The sequence below is a fragment of the Hypomesus transpacificus genome, unplaced genomic scaffold (assembly GCF_021917145.1).
Source record: "Hypomesus transpacificus isolate Combined female unplaced genomic scaffold, fHypTra1 scaffold_176, whole genome shotgun sequence".
In the NCBI taxonomy this organism is placed as follows: Eukaryota; Metazoa; Chordata; class Actinopteri; order Osmeriformes; family Osmeridae; genus Hypomesus; species Hypomesus transpacificus.
The window spans coordinates 333,379-351,490 of record NW_025813730.1 but is presented as its reverse complement, the minus strand read 5'-3'; the positions used below and the strand labels follow the sequence as shown (position 1 = coordinate 351,490).

Below are 18,112 nucleotides of genomic sequence, written 5' to 3'. Positions count from 1 at the left end.
TGCTCTGTCTGCAGCTGACGGGGAACTTGTTGGGTCTTGTTCCAGAACACCCTTTCAGACCTCAGGCCACTGAAACTCCCTGGTTGACTCCTGTACACAAAAGAAACACGTCACTCTTGGTAAACACACTTTCTTCTAAGACCTGAGAAATGGTTGACCTTATTCTGACAGTTAAGGTACCTGTCATTACAAGATTCCTGTTTCAACTTTCTGCAGGAACACCGCCATGTAAACACAGCAGCCATTTAACGTCCTTTGGTTTGTTTATGTGTGTGTATCGAATGTATGCAACACTAGAATGTGTGTGTGTGTGTGTGTGTGTGTAATTATTCCTCAAGGACATCTCAGAAATAGATACCCAGAGGAGAGGCCTCTTTAGCCATACTATGTGACACTTAACTTACCACAACAGTTTTAGCTTAGCCAGTTCTCTCATAGCTGTAACTGACACACAAGCTAGTATATAGGCCAGAAGCTCCAGTACCGGTTACATGTAAGCTCATGTTTGTACAGATATACTTGATGAATCCACCCCCACACAAACAATGGGCAGGCACTAAATCACCAAGCACACACACACACACACACACACATACTTCACAGAGCGGTTGAGGCCCCACACACCCCATAGTAGCTTTACAGTAGAGGACGTTGTTATGGGGGTCATGTCTTTGACACGGAGGTCCCAGCCTCTGTCAGACAGCCAAGTGTGTGTGCGTGAGCGCGCGTGGGTGTGTGTTGTGCCTGCCCACTTGGCTCATCCACAGACTCCGAGGAGAGCGGTGGGGTGGGAGGCCAGGCTGTGAAGAGGACTCCAGTGATCCCTCCTCCGGGGCCGCTCAACCCAGCCAGAGTCCTGGCCTCACCGGCTCATGTTGCCCAAACACAGGCCCTGCTCTCTGGCATGAAGAAAAGACGTTCTGTTTTGGCTTCCACTGAGCAGGGGCCGAGGGGACCACTGTGAAAGAGGCTTCTGTGTGTGCATGCTGGAATCTGTGTCTCAGAAGAGACGGCAGGGCTGCTCTGAGCCTGTTAACATAGTTATCAATTTCAACATTTGTGTAAATACTTTATTGATGCTTTTCCCATCTATTCTCTCTCATTTCCTCATGCGTCCTCAGAGCCATGCAAAGCCATACCCGGACCCTGACCACTGTCCCCATGTGTCACACAGTTCTGCTGTGAAAGATTCTAAATCTGTTTAGCATCTGGGGGTAAGGTATAGACACGCTTGGATATTCTCCTTAAGAAAATAAATGTAATTGTTGTCTGCAGTGTGTGTGTGTAGGAAATGATGTCATCTTGTGACTTCCTGAGGAATGTGTGTGACTGGACATTGTGCGTTTAGATTGTGGCCAGGATTTATTGTGAGTGGATGTATTGAGGATCTCTATACACACAACAGCTATTGTGAATCATGTGCAACACAGTTGAGGACAAAGAAATTATGATATGGGGTCTAGGTGGTTGAGAGTGTGTTGAATGCAAATTGATATTTTGTTGGGAATCTACAGACATGAAGTACACAGAGTAATAGTGGTTCCTTTAAAATGAAGGAGTGACTTTTTTTCTCATATGAAAGTAAAACCTCTGCCAAATAGCTGGTCCAGTCCTAGTCCTAGCCAAGCCCTGGACAGAGAGGGCCTTTGTAAGGTGTTGTGTTACTTGGGAAACACCCTCAGGCCATGACAAGCAGGAAATCCCCTTTTCTTTCCTTGCCTCCTGGCCAGGGAAGCTCTGCAGCAGACACCCGCTGCTTCAAGAGGACAAAACAAGTCCTACATCCATGCTAGTAACAATTCGATATGATATGTTGTTTTACTGGCGTGATAGAGAACATTATGTGAATCCAAAGGGAATCTATCAAACAATCTCCTGTCTAAGAAGCTCTCCAGACTTCTTATTGTAGAAACACGTATGGTAAACACTGAAACTGGTGTGTGTGTGTGTGTGTACGTGCGTGCGTGTGTGCGTGTGTGTGCATCCTTTATTTGTTCAACGCTCATGCTGTCGACCCGCTGAAATAATAATCATCTTAGCTCCTGTGGGATCCGGCCTCTTCCTGCGTATCAGACAAGTACTTCCTGTCGGCCCGCCCACTCCCAGGCCAGCTCTCAGAGGTGTCGCAGTGTCCGACAGAGCCTGGGGTGAAGGTCTGCAGTCACACGCCTTCACAAGATCCGCAGCAGGTGACCAGCCACCTGACTAGTACAACAGCTTCCTGTCACGTCTCCAGGCAGCACAATGCCCTCCTTTCTGCCCCACCTCCTATCTGCCCCACCTCAGAGAGACTCAGGGAATGGCTGAGGTATGCGGACACTGTTGCAGTGGTTACCTAACGAAAGGCAAACTCTCACTGCAGTTCTGGGGAATGCATTGTCAGAGTGAACCCGCCTCGTCTAAGGGACTTCCCACTCCTTGCTGCTGAGGATATCTGTCACAGTCACTGTGACAGTTTCTCTCTCTCTTTCTATATCACACACGTACACACACCCCTCATAAAAGTCTCAGCAAGCAAGCAATAGAAGTGTTGAAGGATTTCCTCCTGCCTTTATAAGGTCATTGTTCCTGCGGTCAGTATTGCTAGTTATTACTGTCATCCATAACCCTGGCTCCTGTGTTCTCTTGGCAGGTTGAATGTTTAGCTTGTTTCTAGTCTGAATAACACCACTGGAAAATAGCACTTTTCATGTCTAAAGCTACGGGACATCCATCTCCATTCTAAGATTCTCCTTCTTCAGTCTGAATTCATATGACTATATAATTTTTATACAAATTATTAATAATCATATCCAGGACTAACCATTCCATGTAAAGAGATTGAAAGTGTTGTGGAGTATATAACATTTCATATAATTCTCTTTTCTTTCTGGTGGTTCGGCCTTTGCTAATTATGCCCCAAAACTATGGAACAAATGACCCATACATATTAGGGAAGCAAACACGCTAGACGTTTTTTAAATGCTTAAAACCTACCTTTTTATCGAAGCATTTAAGTAATGTTATCTCAGAAGGGTTTTACTACTTTTGTTAGTTATATTATTGTTGCTATTTTAATTATTACTTTTATCACTTGTATTGTTTTTATTGATTTTATGTAAAGCACCTTGAGCTACAATTCTTGTATGAAATGTGCTATATAAATAAAGTCTTACTTACTTACTTACTTTCTCTGTCTCTTATTCCTTTACTCCCTCTCCCTCTCTCTCTCTCTTCCTTTTCTCTCTCTCTTTATTTCACTCTGTATCTAGATACCCCCTCTACTCTGCCAGGCCAGAGGACATGTGTAGACCCCTCTCTGCTAGACATTCCTCCCAGCGTCTCCTCTCGCTGTCTGAAGGCTCTCTGGACAGCTGGGCCTCCACAACATGAGCTCCAGTTATCTCTGCAGCCTTTCCGACAGTGTGTCTGTGTCTGTGTGTGTGTGTGTGTGTCTCTGTGTGTGTCTGTGTGTGTGTGTGTCTGCTACACCCTTGGTCCTGGGCATGAGAGGAGGTGCCACATTCATAAGATTCCCCGAAATGTACCCACAGTACTTCAGCATAACACCCAGGAAATATCACCTTTCACCAGAGCAAGTCTGCCCAGCTTGTTATTCAACTCTCTCCAATGGGCCTTATTTATTTACAGCCTGTGATCCAGCAGCCAACCAGAATGCCACAGGCCCTCACCTTAAGGCTGAGAGGCTGAGAGTCTGGGGGGGTTGGAGGCTGGAGGCTGTGGCCTCAGTGGGAGGCTGAGAGGCTGTTGGACCAGGAGGCTGAGAGGCTGTTGGACCAGGAGGCTGAGAGGCTGTTGGACCAGGAGGCTGAGAGGCTGTTGGACCAGGAGGCTGAGAGGCTGTTGGACCAGGAGGCTGAGAGGCTGGGGCGTCGGAGTGGTAATCTTCTGGGACTAAACAACATCACACACCGTAAACAGGAGAAGACACACCACTGACCTCCTGACGTCCTGACCTCTGAACTCCTGACCTCTGACCTCCTGAACTCCGAGGCTGGAGACGCTCAGCTCCCTAATCTTCTCTTCTGAAGAAAGTCCAAATGTACTGTTGAACATGGGGAGGATCTTGTTAACGTGAGGTCACAGCCTAGTTAGTTTGCCATTGGACAGTGAGCTGGATGGCATCACAGAGTAGGGTTCACAGTCAGATTAGCGTGGTGAAAACTGGGGATCTGCAGTGCTGATAATGAGCCCAGAGGGAGGTTGTCAAGCCAGCTGCAGACGAGAACTTGAATGGCTTCTCCCTCCTCATGACTCATCTGTCAGACATGGACATCTGTCCAGAAACAAACACTGTTGTCGGGGAAACAAGCGAGTTGGAAAATTGGGGTTGTCTGTGGAACAATGACAGACTGTGGAATTGTCCTTAGATAGGGGAATGTGTTGACCTTTATTTTGACCTTTATTTGTATGTGTGGTGGGAAATGGAGAACAGGGAAGCTGGAGGGAGACAGGATACCGACTACATCCCTCACTCTCTTCCTCCCCTCTCTCTTTTCACTCCACTGTCTATCCCTTTATTTATTTCTGGCCCTCCACCTTTCATCTCTCTCTTTCTCTCCTCTCTTCCTCTCTCCCTTGCTCTCATGCAGAGCATAAGATGTTTGGTGAGACCACAGTCTCAGCCTTGAGGCTGTGTCTCCTCCTCTCTTGTCAGAAGCCCACAGGTGTGCACTTGGCTATGCACTCACCTGAGCCCTACTTCACACACACATACATACACACACACACACGCGCACACACACTTACTGGAAGGCTCTTTAGGCTAGGTTAAAGGAGCCTAAAGAGTATTTCATGTCATACTGTTGAAATCAGTGTTAAAATAACTGGACAGTTTACTGCCACTTATGGACAGCCGACATGTGTTAACTGTGTGTGACGCAAGCTCAGAAAGCTTCTTATTCATCTCATTTGGCTTTCTCAATGTCCCGTCCCACGCTGTTTGGCTTAAGGATGTAGTATTTACATGTCGAGAGCTGTCGAGACACTGGCGTGATGAGAACTCTGGGTGCGTCTGTGTGTGTGTGTCGGCGTGTGTGTTTGTGTGTCAGTGTGTGTGTGTGTGTCGGCGTGTGTGTGTGTGTGTGTGTGTGTGTGTGTGTGTGTCGGCGTGTGTGTGTGTGTTTGTGTGTGTGTGTCGGCGTGTGTATTGAGGAACGTCAGCAGGACAGAATGGCGGGAAGCAGCCCCTCTTGTTGTAAAACTCTTTGGGCTCTGTGACTCATGGCACATGCATGTGTGGGACACTTGAACGTCACCTGTGAGATTCCTATCTTAGAAAACCATCACAGTCAACCATACCAACAGTCTACTAGCCAGCTTTCGTTTCTGTCCATAGAATTGTCTGGGATTGTGTGTTACAGGAAGGTAAAAAGGAAAATATTTGAACTGGGAGTCATATTTCTGTATTTTGTCATCAATAAGGTGTGTTACTGACACATAAGGTGTGTGTGTGAGGAAGGGAATATGATCAGTGAGACAGATGGTTAGAAAGTGAGAGGGTGAGGCAGTGAGAGGGTGAGACAATGAGAGGGGGAGACAGTGAGAGGGTGAGGCAGTGAGAGGGTGAGGCAGTGAGAGGGGGAGACAGTGAGAGGGTGAGGCAGTGAGAGGGTGAGGCAGTGAGAGGGGGAGACAGTGAGAGGGTGAGGCAGTGAGAGGGGGAGACAGTGAGAGGGTGAGGCAGTGAGAGGGTGAGGCAGTGAGAGGGTGAGGCAGTGAGAGGGTGAGACAGTGAGAGGGTGAGGCAGTGAGAGGGTGAGGCAATGAGAGGGTGAGGCAGTGAGAGGGTGAGGCAGTGAGAGGGTGAGGCAGTGAGAGGGTGAGACAGTGAGAGGGTGAGGCACTGAAAGGGTGAGGCAGTGAGAGGGTGAGGCAGTGAGAGGGTGAGACAGTGAGAGGGTGAGGCAGTGAGAGGGTGAGGCAGTGAGAGGGTGAGGCAGTGAGAAGGTGAGGCAGTGAGGAGGGTGAGGCAGTGAGAGGGTGAGGCAGTGAGAGGGTGAGGCAGTGAGAGGGTGAGGCAGTGAGAGGGGGAGACAGTGAGAGGGTGAGGCAGTGAGAGGGTGAGGCAGTGAGAGGAGGTGACTAAGCACATTGGAGGAGCTGTGTGGAAGGAGCCATCTGAAGCTGATAACATCAAGAGAGACATTTCCGCCAGTCGCCCAACCTTCAACACACAAACCCTCACACTCAACTGCAATGAATCTGCTCTTTTTGTTTGTCCAATATCAGTAGATGGATAGGGTTAAAACACAGAGCCCTGTCTAATCTTACTAACATACTAACTTCTCTAGACAATGGATATAGATAGCAACATTCTGGATTGCAGGGAACTGTCTTTGTTGTTGTGATAAATAGTCTAGTGTTGTTAGTACTGTAGCTCTCTGTGTGTCTGGGCAAAATGGAGTCTTCCAGCTCATGACATGATGCTTGCATTTCCTGTGCCTGTCTCAGTGTAGCTGCGGGCCCAGGTCAGACCGCTTCCTCACAATAAACCCACTATCCCACACTGCCATCCATCTTGTGTTGACCTACTGGTGGCATGCAGGCGTCACTGAGGGTCAGAGATGGGAAGTAGATACTTGAGTAGATTTTTCTGGTATCAGTACTTGGTATCAGTAATGTTTAATAATCCAGTAAATGTTTTTTACTTTTACTACTTGTACTTTGTACTTTTTACATTTTCAAGCCAGGCTTGTTACTTTAGTTCTAATATTTAATTATTTTCATAAAAAAAGGTTTTCGAAATTGTCAAAACCCTCTGTTGAGGGTTGGTAATGTGTGTGTGTGTGTGCTAGCGATGCGTCAGAGGATGTTTATACACACAGTAGAGACAGTCTGTCTGGTGGTCTGTATCATCTTTTTCATTCTCACTCGATGGTTCCCCTAGGAGAACATACAATTAACAAAAGTGGTGGTAGTGAAAAATGTTCTGTTTACCAGACAGACACAGAGACAGAGACAGAGACAGAGAGACAACCAGAGAGACAGACAGAGAGACAGACAGAGAGACAGATAGAAAGACAGACAGAGAGAGAAAGACAGAGAGAGAGACAGAGAGAGAGAGAGAGAGAGAGAGAGAGAGAGAGAGAGAGAGAGAGAGAGAGAGAGAGAGAGAGGGGACGGGGGGGGGGGGGTTGGGGGTTGGGGTGCAGTAAAGAGAGACCCCCATGCTGCATGTTAGTTGTCACTTGTGCCAGAGGTGTGTGTCAGATTAAAAGTCAATCTGTGAGGCCGGTATTTATAGACAAGAAGACCGTCCATTCGGCCATGGGTCCTCAGATCACCGTATCCTTTGATGTGTTCTGCAGCGTGATCCGACTTCAAAGCTGTTGGGAGAAACTCCGCCGCTGGCTCTGTTTGCTGCCGGCCGTGAGCTCGGCTTACCTTGACCTCCGACCCCCCTGGCCCTGCCATGTGTCCATGCTACACAGGACGGGCACACTGGAGCCACAATCCACTCAGTAATAACAGAAGCTGTTACTGTTAGATACCCCAGCTTCCTGGATAGGCAGGGTTTCCTTTCGGGTGAATGGAAGGGTGTATCTCCCTGACATGAGAATATGAAAGGGTGGGTTTACCTTTGGAGAGCCACAACCAACTACAGTGTCACATAGCGTGTTCTGGAGAAGAGCACTGAGGTCAGACAAACAGCACAGAGCCAGACAAACAGCAGTTCTCCCAACACTGTTCTACATCAAACATTCATGACTTCCTACAATCTTTAGTCCCATCACATCCAGTAAAATGTGTAATTCATCATTATCGCTTCAGTCCACTTTAACAGTAAACAAACAACAGTTTGACATCTGTGGCAGTACCTTTGTGCTACACTGTGTACTGTAGGGCTTGTTAAATGAGCCAGAAGGTTTTGAATAGATGGGTTAGTACAGTCAATCTGTTATATAGCACTGCCTCTTCTTGATTATTTATAAGTATATTTGCATAGTTGTCATGGGATAAGCCTTTCATGTCCTGATAACAGTGTGAGAGAGCAGGAAAGACACACACACTAATGCTTGTGTTGCTTTGTGTCCTCACCATAAAAGAATACAAACACACAAAGCCTGTACTGGGACAGTTCCGGAATGTGACCGGCTCAAGAGAAGGACCAGAAACAGATGTCTCGTGCTTCAAAGTTTAAAGTTGCTACATGTTATAGTTTAGTTCATGTCTTACAGTTTGTGTCAGGAAACCATGGGTGCTCAACAAAATCAGACTTACAGAAGACTCTAGTCTATATTATTAAACAAAAGCATTTTGGGGTTTGTGGTATGATTTTTCAATGAAAAAGAAATTCATAGAAATCCATAACATTTATTTATTGGCTTGATTATGGACGGTGTATGATTTGATTTGAATTGATACCACTGGTTTGTTTGATTTATCTGACTGTTTGACAGGAAACACGACCGCAAAGTGCCACTGGCCTTGAGCTCGCCACCCCCCCCACCACACCCTGTCGGTACAGGGATGTTCAAAAGCACCGTGGGTTCATGACTCCAGGGCAGGTAGGTTGAAATCTCTCCCCTTATCAGTCATAAAAGACACACTAAGGCATGCCGGCATCAGGCCATAGGTAGCTCTCAGAAGCCAACCCTGACAAGCACAAATCCTTTCCTGGTTCGCCTGCTGCGCTTCTCATAACTCTGGCATCTCCATGTTTCATAGTGAGGAGAGGATGGACCATTCTATGGTGTTATTTGTCTAGACTTTTAAAAATATTCTAAATTGAATTCTTTATCACCAACTTTATATTTTTAGACTTATGTACTTATTTAGACTCTTTTAGAGTGATCAACAATAAAAACACAGAAATTGTTGTATACTGTCAAAAAATTCTGAATATTTATTAAAATAAATACACACAAAAATAGCAAATAATTTAAACAACATACATGTCCAAGACACACAGTTTTGAAACCAATAAATTAACATAATTTGAAGATGATTCAGGAGCAAGTCTCCCAGGAAAGCACACTTGAAAAAATACTTGAATGTTCAAAGATTCTGTCTTGAGTGTGGTCATTTTTCAAAGCCTTTTGCGGTCACGTGTCGAAGGTTCCTGCGCGACCTGTTACAGAACTTCCTTCATCCTTGGACCGGATGTCTTCCTTTGGTCCCAGTGTTCATGGTCGATGCCGACACTGTCAAGAAAAAACAATATAGGCTCAAGATTAATATTTAATCCATCACAATTAGTTTGTCATTTCATGAGAATTTTGGCTATTTTGATTTAGCCTAGTGTTGGAATTGTGGTAGACCTAATGTTGGCTATTAAAGGCTATTGTAAATAATTAACAATAGGCCTAATCAAATATTTTATAGGGTTGGTGTCATCATTATGCTATAAAAAAAAACTTTCCAAAACTAAAAAACGGTGGAATTTCTAACTTCGTGAAATGCTCACTTACCAGATTCGAAGTTGAACTGCCTGAAAGTCGTTCAGGGCGCTCTGGCCATGCGCCTCTCGTGCTGGCCAGGCGACGCGCTCTCGTTATCTTGTCTCGTTTTGAAGTCCTGGATGGCTTTTTTGTTCTGGAAATCTATTAGTGCCATAGTTATAACCGCATTCCAACAGTTATCCTCTCCGGAACACCGGAAATCAATTTCCTTATTGTCCGTGGTTACGATGGTAAAGTAGACGAATTTGCCGGTGCGCTCCACGCAGTCGACTTTCTTAATGGCCTGCAATTTGAGCTCCTTGCTTTTGGAGCGCTTCTGCGTGTCGGCGTATATGTTCAGGCTCTCCGTGGTCAAGACGCACGTTTTTCTCCTCCAGAACTGGAGCAGATTATCGCTCCTCTTCTCCAGTTCTCCCTCTTTAAGAATCTGAAACATTTCCTCCGCAGACATTTTCATGGTTTTAGTAGTGTCGAGGTGACTCTGGTTGTTAATCGAGATTAGTCTCCGGCAGATGTGATATATGTTCTGCTTTCCGTGTTCTCTCTTCCGAAGACCCCGGAGAAGGAGCTTCTCGGCAAGTGCGTGATAATCCAGAACTGCGTTATGAATGAACAGAAGTGGAGAGGTTATTTATAGGCTATATGACAGACCGCCTGGGCCCTTCCCACTTGACGTCAGTTAGTTTAGGAATGCATCAACAGTTGCCGGTGCAATTCATGTTAAGAGTGTGGGCGGAAGCTGGCGCAGGGGATTGCAAAGGAAGTCCGCGTGGAACTAATTACACCGTCAAACTGTTAATTATCAATCCACATCCTCCTTAGGTTATGTGGGCAAATACTTGCCCACAAAACATACACATTAACATACTCCTTAGGACAGTCTCACCGCTATTATTATGCGTCAGTCTAATAGACCAACACTAAATAAATGCTGTTGAAATTCTGCTATGATATCCAAAAAAGTCTATAACTTTTACTTTTAATGATAATTCACCATTTATTTATTAAATTACCATGCCAGTTTCTGGCTTCATCAGATTTGAGGCCAGACTGTCTTATTGCCGTCACACAACTGTAACCCCCCAAACGAACTACCGTTCCCCTTTGCAGTGGAGGCCATCTCCTCTGCCTAGGTGTCAGCGTCACAAGACATGTATTCAACATCCAGCTTTGAACAGGGCCGTCAAGACAACGTTTTGACCCCAAGTCAAGATAGCCTACGGTGTCCCCTAAAGTACCCCCATAATCCTTGATAGTGTGTTGAGTTGAACCATATACATGCCTTAGCGTCATCAGTTCATTAGAAACAAAAAGGTTTCATACTGATTTGCTTCATGATGATTAAAATGCCGTTTGTCCTTTCATGCTCGAGGTACAGGATGTGGCTGAAGAGAAGTATTCATGACCTGAAAAGGACACGCCTGATGTTTACAAGAAAGCATCACCCCCCCACTTAGCCACCTTGCTCAGTAGCTCTCCTGCTATGTAACAAAGCACAATCCTAAACCATCTGAATGGGGAACAACCACTGAGGTCTTGAAACAGGTTTCCAGTCCAGCGATTGTACTGGAACGCAGTTTGGTGTGAGGCTGGCCGGAGAGCTCTGAGAGGAGGGGGGGGAGGGGGGAGCGAGATGTCAGCAGCTCTTGAAGCTGAAGCCCACCCTGACGCCAGATAGACCCAGGGTCAGACACACACAGGAGACCTCACCATGGAGTCCTCTTCCCACTACAACACACACACTCAGAGAGATGTACACACACACACACAGTCTGTCTCTCTCTCCCAGTCGTTGGTGGACGTGCTCCTCCTCACCCACCTCCAGGCTCTTGTCACCAGTGAGTCTGTTTCTGTATCAGTGTACTCAAGGAGACAACTCAGGCCTCAGTGTCCCTCCAGTGTCCTCTGACCCCCCTCCCTCTGACACACACACACACTCACGTCCTCTCAAGAACACCTCATTTCCACTCAGATATATTACCTAACGGTGTACTTTACTACTTTCATAATAATACCTTTTGAATGGTTGTTTAAATGTGAGAAACAAACATTAACTAGCATCTTAATCTGTGTCTAAATGTTTTAATTATAGTGTTTATGACCCTATTTCAGAATAGAGCAACACACTGTAAAAGTGTGGCCGTTGCTTGTGTTGGCTTGTTAATGATGTGCAACAAGACGTCCAGTCACTAAGTCAGTGGCTAAATATTGAATGTTGGCTACATGACTCACATACACCTGCTGTAGAGACGCCAACCCTGCTGAATAAAGAGGTGTGTTCCTTCCTCCTCACTGCATCCCCCTCTGCCCCTGGCCCTTCTAATGGCCTGTCTCACTGTGGCCTGGAATGGCGTGTGTGTTTATAATGTGTCTGTGAGTGTGTATCGCTGTGTATTTGTGTGTGTTTTGTGTGGCTGTGTGTGTGAAGGGGAAAATAGTGGTGGAGACGCACGGACATGTCTGGGCAATGACTCAGCAGTGTGGGTTAATCTTTTGGGAGGGGACTGCTTACAAACAGAGAGCCGTGTGTGTATGTGTGTATGTGTGTATGTGTGTATGTGTGTATGTGTGTATGTGTGTATGTGTGTATGTGTGTATGTGTGTATGTGTGTGGGTGATCTGATTGTACTTTATATGTTGAACTGATGGATGAAGCTATTCCGCTGAGCAGATGTGTGTAAGAACTTAGTCCTCAGCCAGTCATTCCAACATTAGATCTCAACCCAGATCCAAGTGCTGTCGTGTTCCCTCTCCCTCTCTGTCACACAGACAGACTCAGTGTAGTCGTGGATCTGTTGTTGGAGCTACTGCAGAGCTGACTGGTCACCTGAGTTGGCCCTGTCTGGACGACATCCGGTGGAGTTAGTTTTGTCTGTCAGCCTTGTGGGAGAGGACGATGACCACCCTGGAGGAAGCTGGGATCTGGTAGGCAGTGTTTTAACAACCTTGGACGCCCTCAGTATCTCCTGGTAGACACAACACACGGCTGGGAGGGAAAGTAGAGAGAGAGAGGAGACAAAGAGAAGGGGATGATGGGATTTGTGTTGGCAAGAGGAATAGACATCTGGCATGTCGCAGGAGCAGCTATGAACGTTTTCGGTCACACACACACACACACACACACAGACATAGAATTGAGACAAGAAGGCCCATTAATTGTTAGTCGAGTTGAGGCTTGCAGCTCTACAGTATAGTCAGAGAGAGGAGACATACATACTGGTAATATGCAAATAACTGTGTATGATTAGAGGAAGCCTCAGTGCTCTATTAATAGGCCTCCTAAACAATGGGCCACAGTGAGGATGGCCGGGCAGTGATCGGCTGATGACATGTCCAGCAGCCTGAGAGAGAGTCAGCAGGTAACAGCTGTGCAGTGAGACACGTTTACGGCAGTGGCCTGTCACACACACACACGCATGGAACAGACACACACACACACACAGACACACACACACGCATGGAACAGACACGCACACACACACACAGACACACATGCCCTGTGGCTCTCCAGTGACATGCCCTTGTGATGAGTCTTGGGAGCTATTTGAGGCATTGTTCAGATAAGCCCTATGTGTGTGTGTGTGTGTGCGTGTGTGTGTTTGTGTGTGTGTGTGGCCACTCCAGCCTTCACTAGCGTGGGAAAAAGAACAACTGGCAGAGTGGAGTAGAGGATAAAGAGATGTGCTTCAGGAGAACAATGCAATCCAAGCATATTGTTGTCAGACATACAGTCTCATTATCATGGACCACCAGGACTAGTCTGCTTATCCTCTGCAAGTGACTTCAGCTGGTCTTCAGAGCATATGCTCTGGCACAGTAGATCTTCACCAGATGAAGAACTTGACATCTCAAGGTTTTAGTACAGAATAAATGACATCTTAGGCTTGGAACTACAAAATCTCCATGTTTTTGTCTCCTGTGTTCAACATATATGAAAACAGATGACCCCTCAAGAACATTTACAAAATTCACCTGACTGTGAACCCAGTTTCAGGAGTCAAACTGACTGCTTCCTTCTGTTTTTAATGTAGTATCTCTTTGTCAGCCACTTAGTCAGGCAGTAAGATGATATCTAAAGAGAGGTGCTCAAGGAGAGCAGGACCCTGTCCATGTCAGGTGAAACATCTGAGGTATGGCAGGTATTCAAGGCTGTCAAGCTTCACTCACACCAGGAATGCCCCATTCATTCTGCTCTCTGCTCAGGGCTTCATGTCGGTTTACAGGTGCACTGTTTTTGTGGAATGTTGTGGTGTGTGTGTGCATCTTTCATGTGTATCAGTTCACCATACTGTATTAACAAAAAACTACCAGATTGAGCTTATTGCTAAAATCAACACTTTGTCCAGTCAAAATCATTCGTAATGGGCTTCCAATGAACCTGTCAAAAGATATAGCATGTACCACTACAGGGACGGACTGGGGGGGAAAAGTGGCCCGGGAGTTTTACTGTCAGGGGGGAAAAAGTGACCCGGGAGTTTTACTGTCAGACCGGCCCACTCAGTAAACGGTGCGCGGCCCACTCAAAACACGTTGTCCACTCAATGCATCGATCGCACGTATCGACCAGTCATTGGCCTACTTGGAAAAATACCCATATACACTCAGCATTATTTTGGATGATTACAAAGAAATGACATCATATATGTTGAATTTCTTACGTTAAACTTCCGTTTAACGTAAAGTCCGTAAGAACACATTTCAGAACACAGGCCAGAACATTTTCGAAAAATCGGCACCATGAGTGTAAATACAGAGTGTAAATACAGATCGCAAGGACCAGTATAAGTATCAGTCAGTGAAGTCATTAGACAAAAGATCTAAGAACCATTTTTACGTATTCAAGCTGTGACATGTGAAATAATATGAGAGGCTGGCGATGTCAGAGGGCCGGTTGGTAATGGAAGTGGGACGGTATTTTGGACCATCCCAACCCCATCGGCCCACCGGGGATTCTCCCGGTATCCCCGATGACCAGTCCGGGCCTGACTATAACATCAGCATTCAAACAGTCCAGTGCTGTGTCTTTACTCACAACAGAAATAAATGGGGGTTATTCCAGAAAGCAGGTTATGCAACATAACCGGGTAAGTTAACCAACCAGCTGATTCACAATGTTGCAGCAACTTACTGGCAATGTTGCTACAACGCTGGGTGTCAGCTGGGGAGTTAACATACCCGGTTATGTTGCATAACCTGCTTTCTGGAATACCCCCCTGGCCACCAACCTGCATCTGCAATATCATTTTCTTCATTTTACTTGTTGAATGTTAAATAACAAAAACTATCACTGCACAGTCAAACCACTTCACATCATCAGGCCTGGAACACAGCAGGCCACCGCGGCTCAACCACTCCAAAGAATTCATCGACACAAAGTGCAATAACTTACTGTGCAATATGTATATATTTCTCTCCATATGAAACTACTGTTATCTTTTTATTATTATATCTTAATATAATATTTTTTTAATATTTCTTTCTATATATACACTCTTCTGTCCACTTTGACGAATAAAAGTATATCTTATCTTGTGGCACACACTTATCTAGCTACGTCCCTTCTTTTAGAAATCTCCACGGTTAGGTCATCACTGAGAGCAAAGCTCACCTTTTGAAGCTAAAAGGAGCATGATTGATGTGATTCATGTTAAACATGCCACGACACACCTACTTCCCCTTCTCACAAAGCCATTCATAAATCAGATCGAAGTTGGCGACAGACCATGATTGGGTGTGCTGCATTCTTTCCCACACACGCTGCAGGGCCGGGCCACTGATAGCAATAGAATGCAGAAGATGAGTGAATTGTTGTCAAGACAACCACGCGTACACAATAAAACACACACAACTAGGCAAAAACACACACACAAAACCACACAGTGCTGAAAGGAAAAATATGCAAGCTGCAGATATACTTTAGTTTAGTACAAAGACATTCATCAGCTTAATATTCAAGGTGTATCACTGTACAATGGCATTCACTCTTGGTACTCCAGCTTTAAAACCAAGGCCGAAGTTGAAACCCATTCTACAAAATGTTTGCATTTGCACATCGCCCCAAAAATCCGGATCAGGAAAACATTTGAATCAGTTAGCGTGTTTATGCTTCTTTCCGATCTGCTGTGTGTGCGACCTTCTTGCCCTTTAAGCAGGGGCGCCACCAGGAATTTTGGGACCCATGATTTTTTTTTTTTTTATAATGTCTGTTAGTTTTTCTATTTTTGGGGCCCCTGTCAGTCAGGGGCCCTTGGAATCGTCCTAACTTTTCCCCCCTGTACGACACCCCTGCCTTTAAGTTTTGTTGACAGACAAACTATCCCTCTTCCCCACCTTTCCAGCCACCAGGACACCAAGCTCCCCAGAGGACGCCTGTGGACCACGTTTCCCATGAGTACATAGCGACGCCGTGGGGTAATTGGACAGTTGACTGTTTACTGTCCCCTTATTGGCTCTCGCAGTGTTCTAGTCCAACCTGGCAGCATGCGCCTACCGAAAGCTTCTGTGATTGGGGGATCTGGTGAACACTTGGTTGTGTGCCGCAGCACTTACATTTACATGTAGTCATTTAGCAGACGCCCTTATCCAGAGCGACTTACAGTAAGTACCTTTTCCCCGAGGCAAGTAGGGTTAAGTGCCTTGCCCAAGGACACAACGTCATTTTGCACAGCTGGGAATCGAACCAACAACCTTCTGATTAATAGCCCAAGTCCCTACACGCTCAGCCATCTGACTCTTAGATCTCTTAGAGATCGCTTAGATCTCTTTTCCAGCTATCAGTTTCCTGTGGAAAAAAGCCATGTAACCCACTTTTTGATGGAAAAAATTGATTTTACATTTAGTAGACGCTCTCATCCAGAGCGACTTACAGTAAGTACAGGGACATTCCCCCCCGAGGCAAGTAGGGTGAAGTGCCTTTCCCAAGGACACAACATCATGTGGCACGGCGGGGAATCGATACGGCAACCTTCTGATTACTAGCCCGACTCCCTCACCGCTCAGCCATCTGACTCGCCTATTTTATTTGAGAGGATTGAAAGTACCTGTCAAATTTTCATCGTAGACAACACTCATTTAAAAAATTGTACGTGAGTTATGCAAGCCTGCGATCGAAGGGTCAATGTCGGGTGAATTACCATCTCAGTTAATCTAATGCAGACTTCAACAAAGCCGGTTAATCAACAGAATAAAGCATCTCCATCTCTCTCTATCTCCCTTCCTGCTCTTTCGGGCTCTGGTCCTCTTGTCTGGCTGAGATCACAGTTTCCGACTGTGGGAGCTATGAAAAGACCCCACACACACACTCTCTCTCTCTCTCTAAAGATCTACAGAAATACAACCAGATGCACCGTGCGGCCCATTGAAAGACTTGGCTGCAGCTGCAGGGGAGGATGCCGGAAGCTTCCGCCCAGAAGTCTGTCCTGGCGGAGAGGAAAGGGACACTGGGTTGGTTGGGGGAGAATCTCAAAAGTTTAAATGCCTTTGTGTTTCTCTTCTCTGAAGACGATCAAGGTTTGCTTTGATCGTCAAGTTGTGCTCTTATCACATAAAGTCTTTGTGTTTCCTGTGGAAAGAAGGGGGGGGGGCCTTCACATTATTCTTGGCAAAAAAACTGAATCTTAGTGGAATGGGCTGATGTGTGGAGGGTTCTGTTTGGATTATACAGCATGACTCCAACACTACCTCCCTCAGTGACACTTGTGCTTGTAATGACCGGACACTCCTTTGGGTGGGGCTGCTACACCCTGACACCTCTTCAACCAGTTCATCTGGAGAGGCGTCAAAGGAATCATCTCTTGGAGAGCTGGACACGGAATCTAGCATCAGTATTCCACATTCCCCTCCTCCCCTCCTCCCTTCCCCTTCTCCCCCCTCCTCTCATAATGTGCCAGAAAGGCCATGGCATCCCACACAAAGCATCGTTAGAACCTTAACGCGAGTTCACTCCCTGGAAAAATAGAGTGCACTATTATGACCGTAAAAAAAACTAAACTTTTATCTCACTGTAGTTACACCATTGAGGGTCCAAACTTAAATTTTCACCCCCCAACTTTTAAGAAGTCGGCAGAAAAGTGTCTCCAGCACCCATATAAACGTTCTTAAAACATGATAGTACAAATCGCTTGGAGGATCACATTAATCTGGCTGTTTCTTTCTTCAGTCGCCAGCTCAGCAGCAGGAGCCATGTTACTGCTGCCTTCTCTCCGTCTGACTCGATGGAGTCCTTTGGTCACAGTCAGCCTCCTTGTTCCCGCTGGTCTGGGCTTTCTGTCCATGCGCCCCCACACAACTGTATCAATAGAGGCTTGTTCATGAACCCAGGGTTGGAGCCTCTGTAGTTACTGGACCAAATCTGAGCTTTCAGCCTGAGGAATGGACCCTGCTCACGTCACACGACCCCTCCACCACCACTACAGGGTCTGTTGACCGTGTAACCCATAATGATCTGGCCCCGGGTTTTTCAGCTATTCTCATCCTACAGCTCATGATGCTGTTGCAGGTCTGAACCTGGTGAGCTTTCATGTGCACACACAGACACACACTGCAGCCACATATCTCCAGCTGTTGTTATGCAAAAGGACCCTGTCCTCGCTTCCCCAACCATCTTGAGACATACCAGAACATTCCTACATTATCTCCCAGAATGTATAAGCGATATTTCACAGACAGCCTTTAATGCCTGCCCAATCAGCCTATCAGAACTGAGATAT

General features: G+C 46.1%; 1 protein-coding gene across 1 annotated transcript; it reads right to left on the bottom strand.

Moving 5' to 3' along the window:
- Positions 1-8,825: 8,825 nt before the first annotated feature.
- On the bottom strand, positions 8,826-10,042 carry phlda2 (pleckstrin homology-like domain, family A, member 2). Its single transcript, XM_047051791.1, has 2 exons — positions 9,414-10,042; positions 8,826-9,146 (listed from the first exon to the last, which is right to left on the bottom strand). Exon 1 carries the CDS (start codon positions 9,859-9,861, stop codon positions 9,445-9,447), a length of 417 nt encoding a protein of 138 aa, XP_046907747.1. The 5' UTR covers positions 9,862-10,042; the 3' UTR covers positions 8,826-9,146; positions 9,414-9,444.
- Between the last annotated feature and the right edge of the window lie 8,070 nt (positions 10,043-18,112).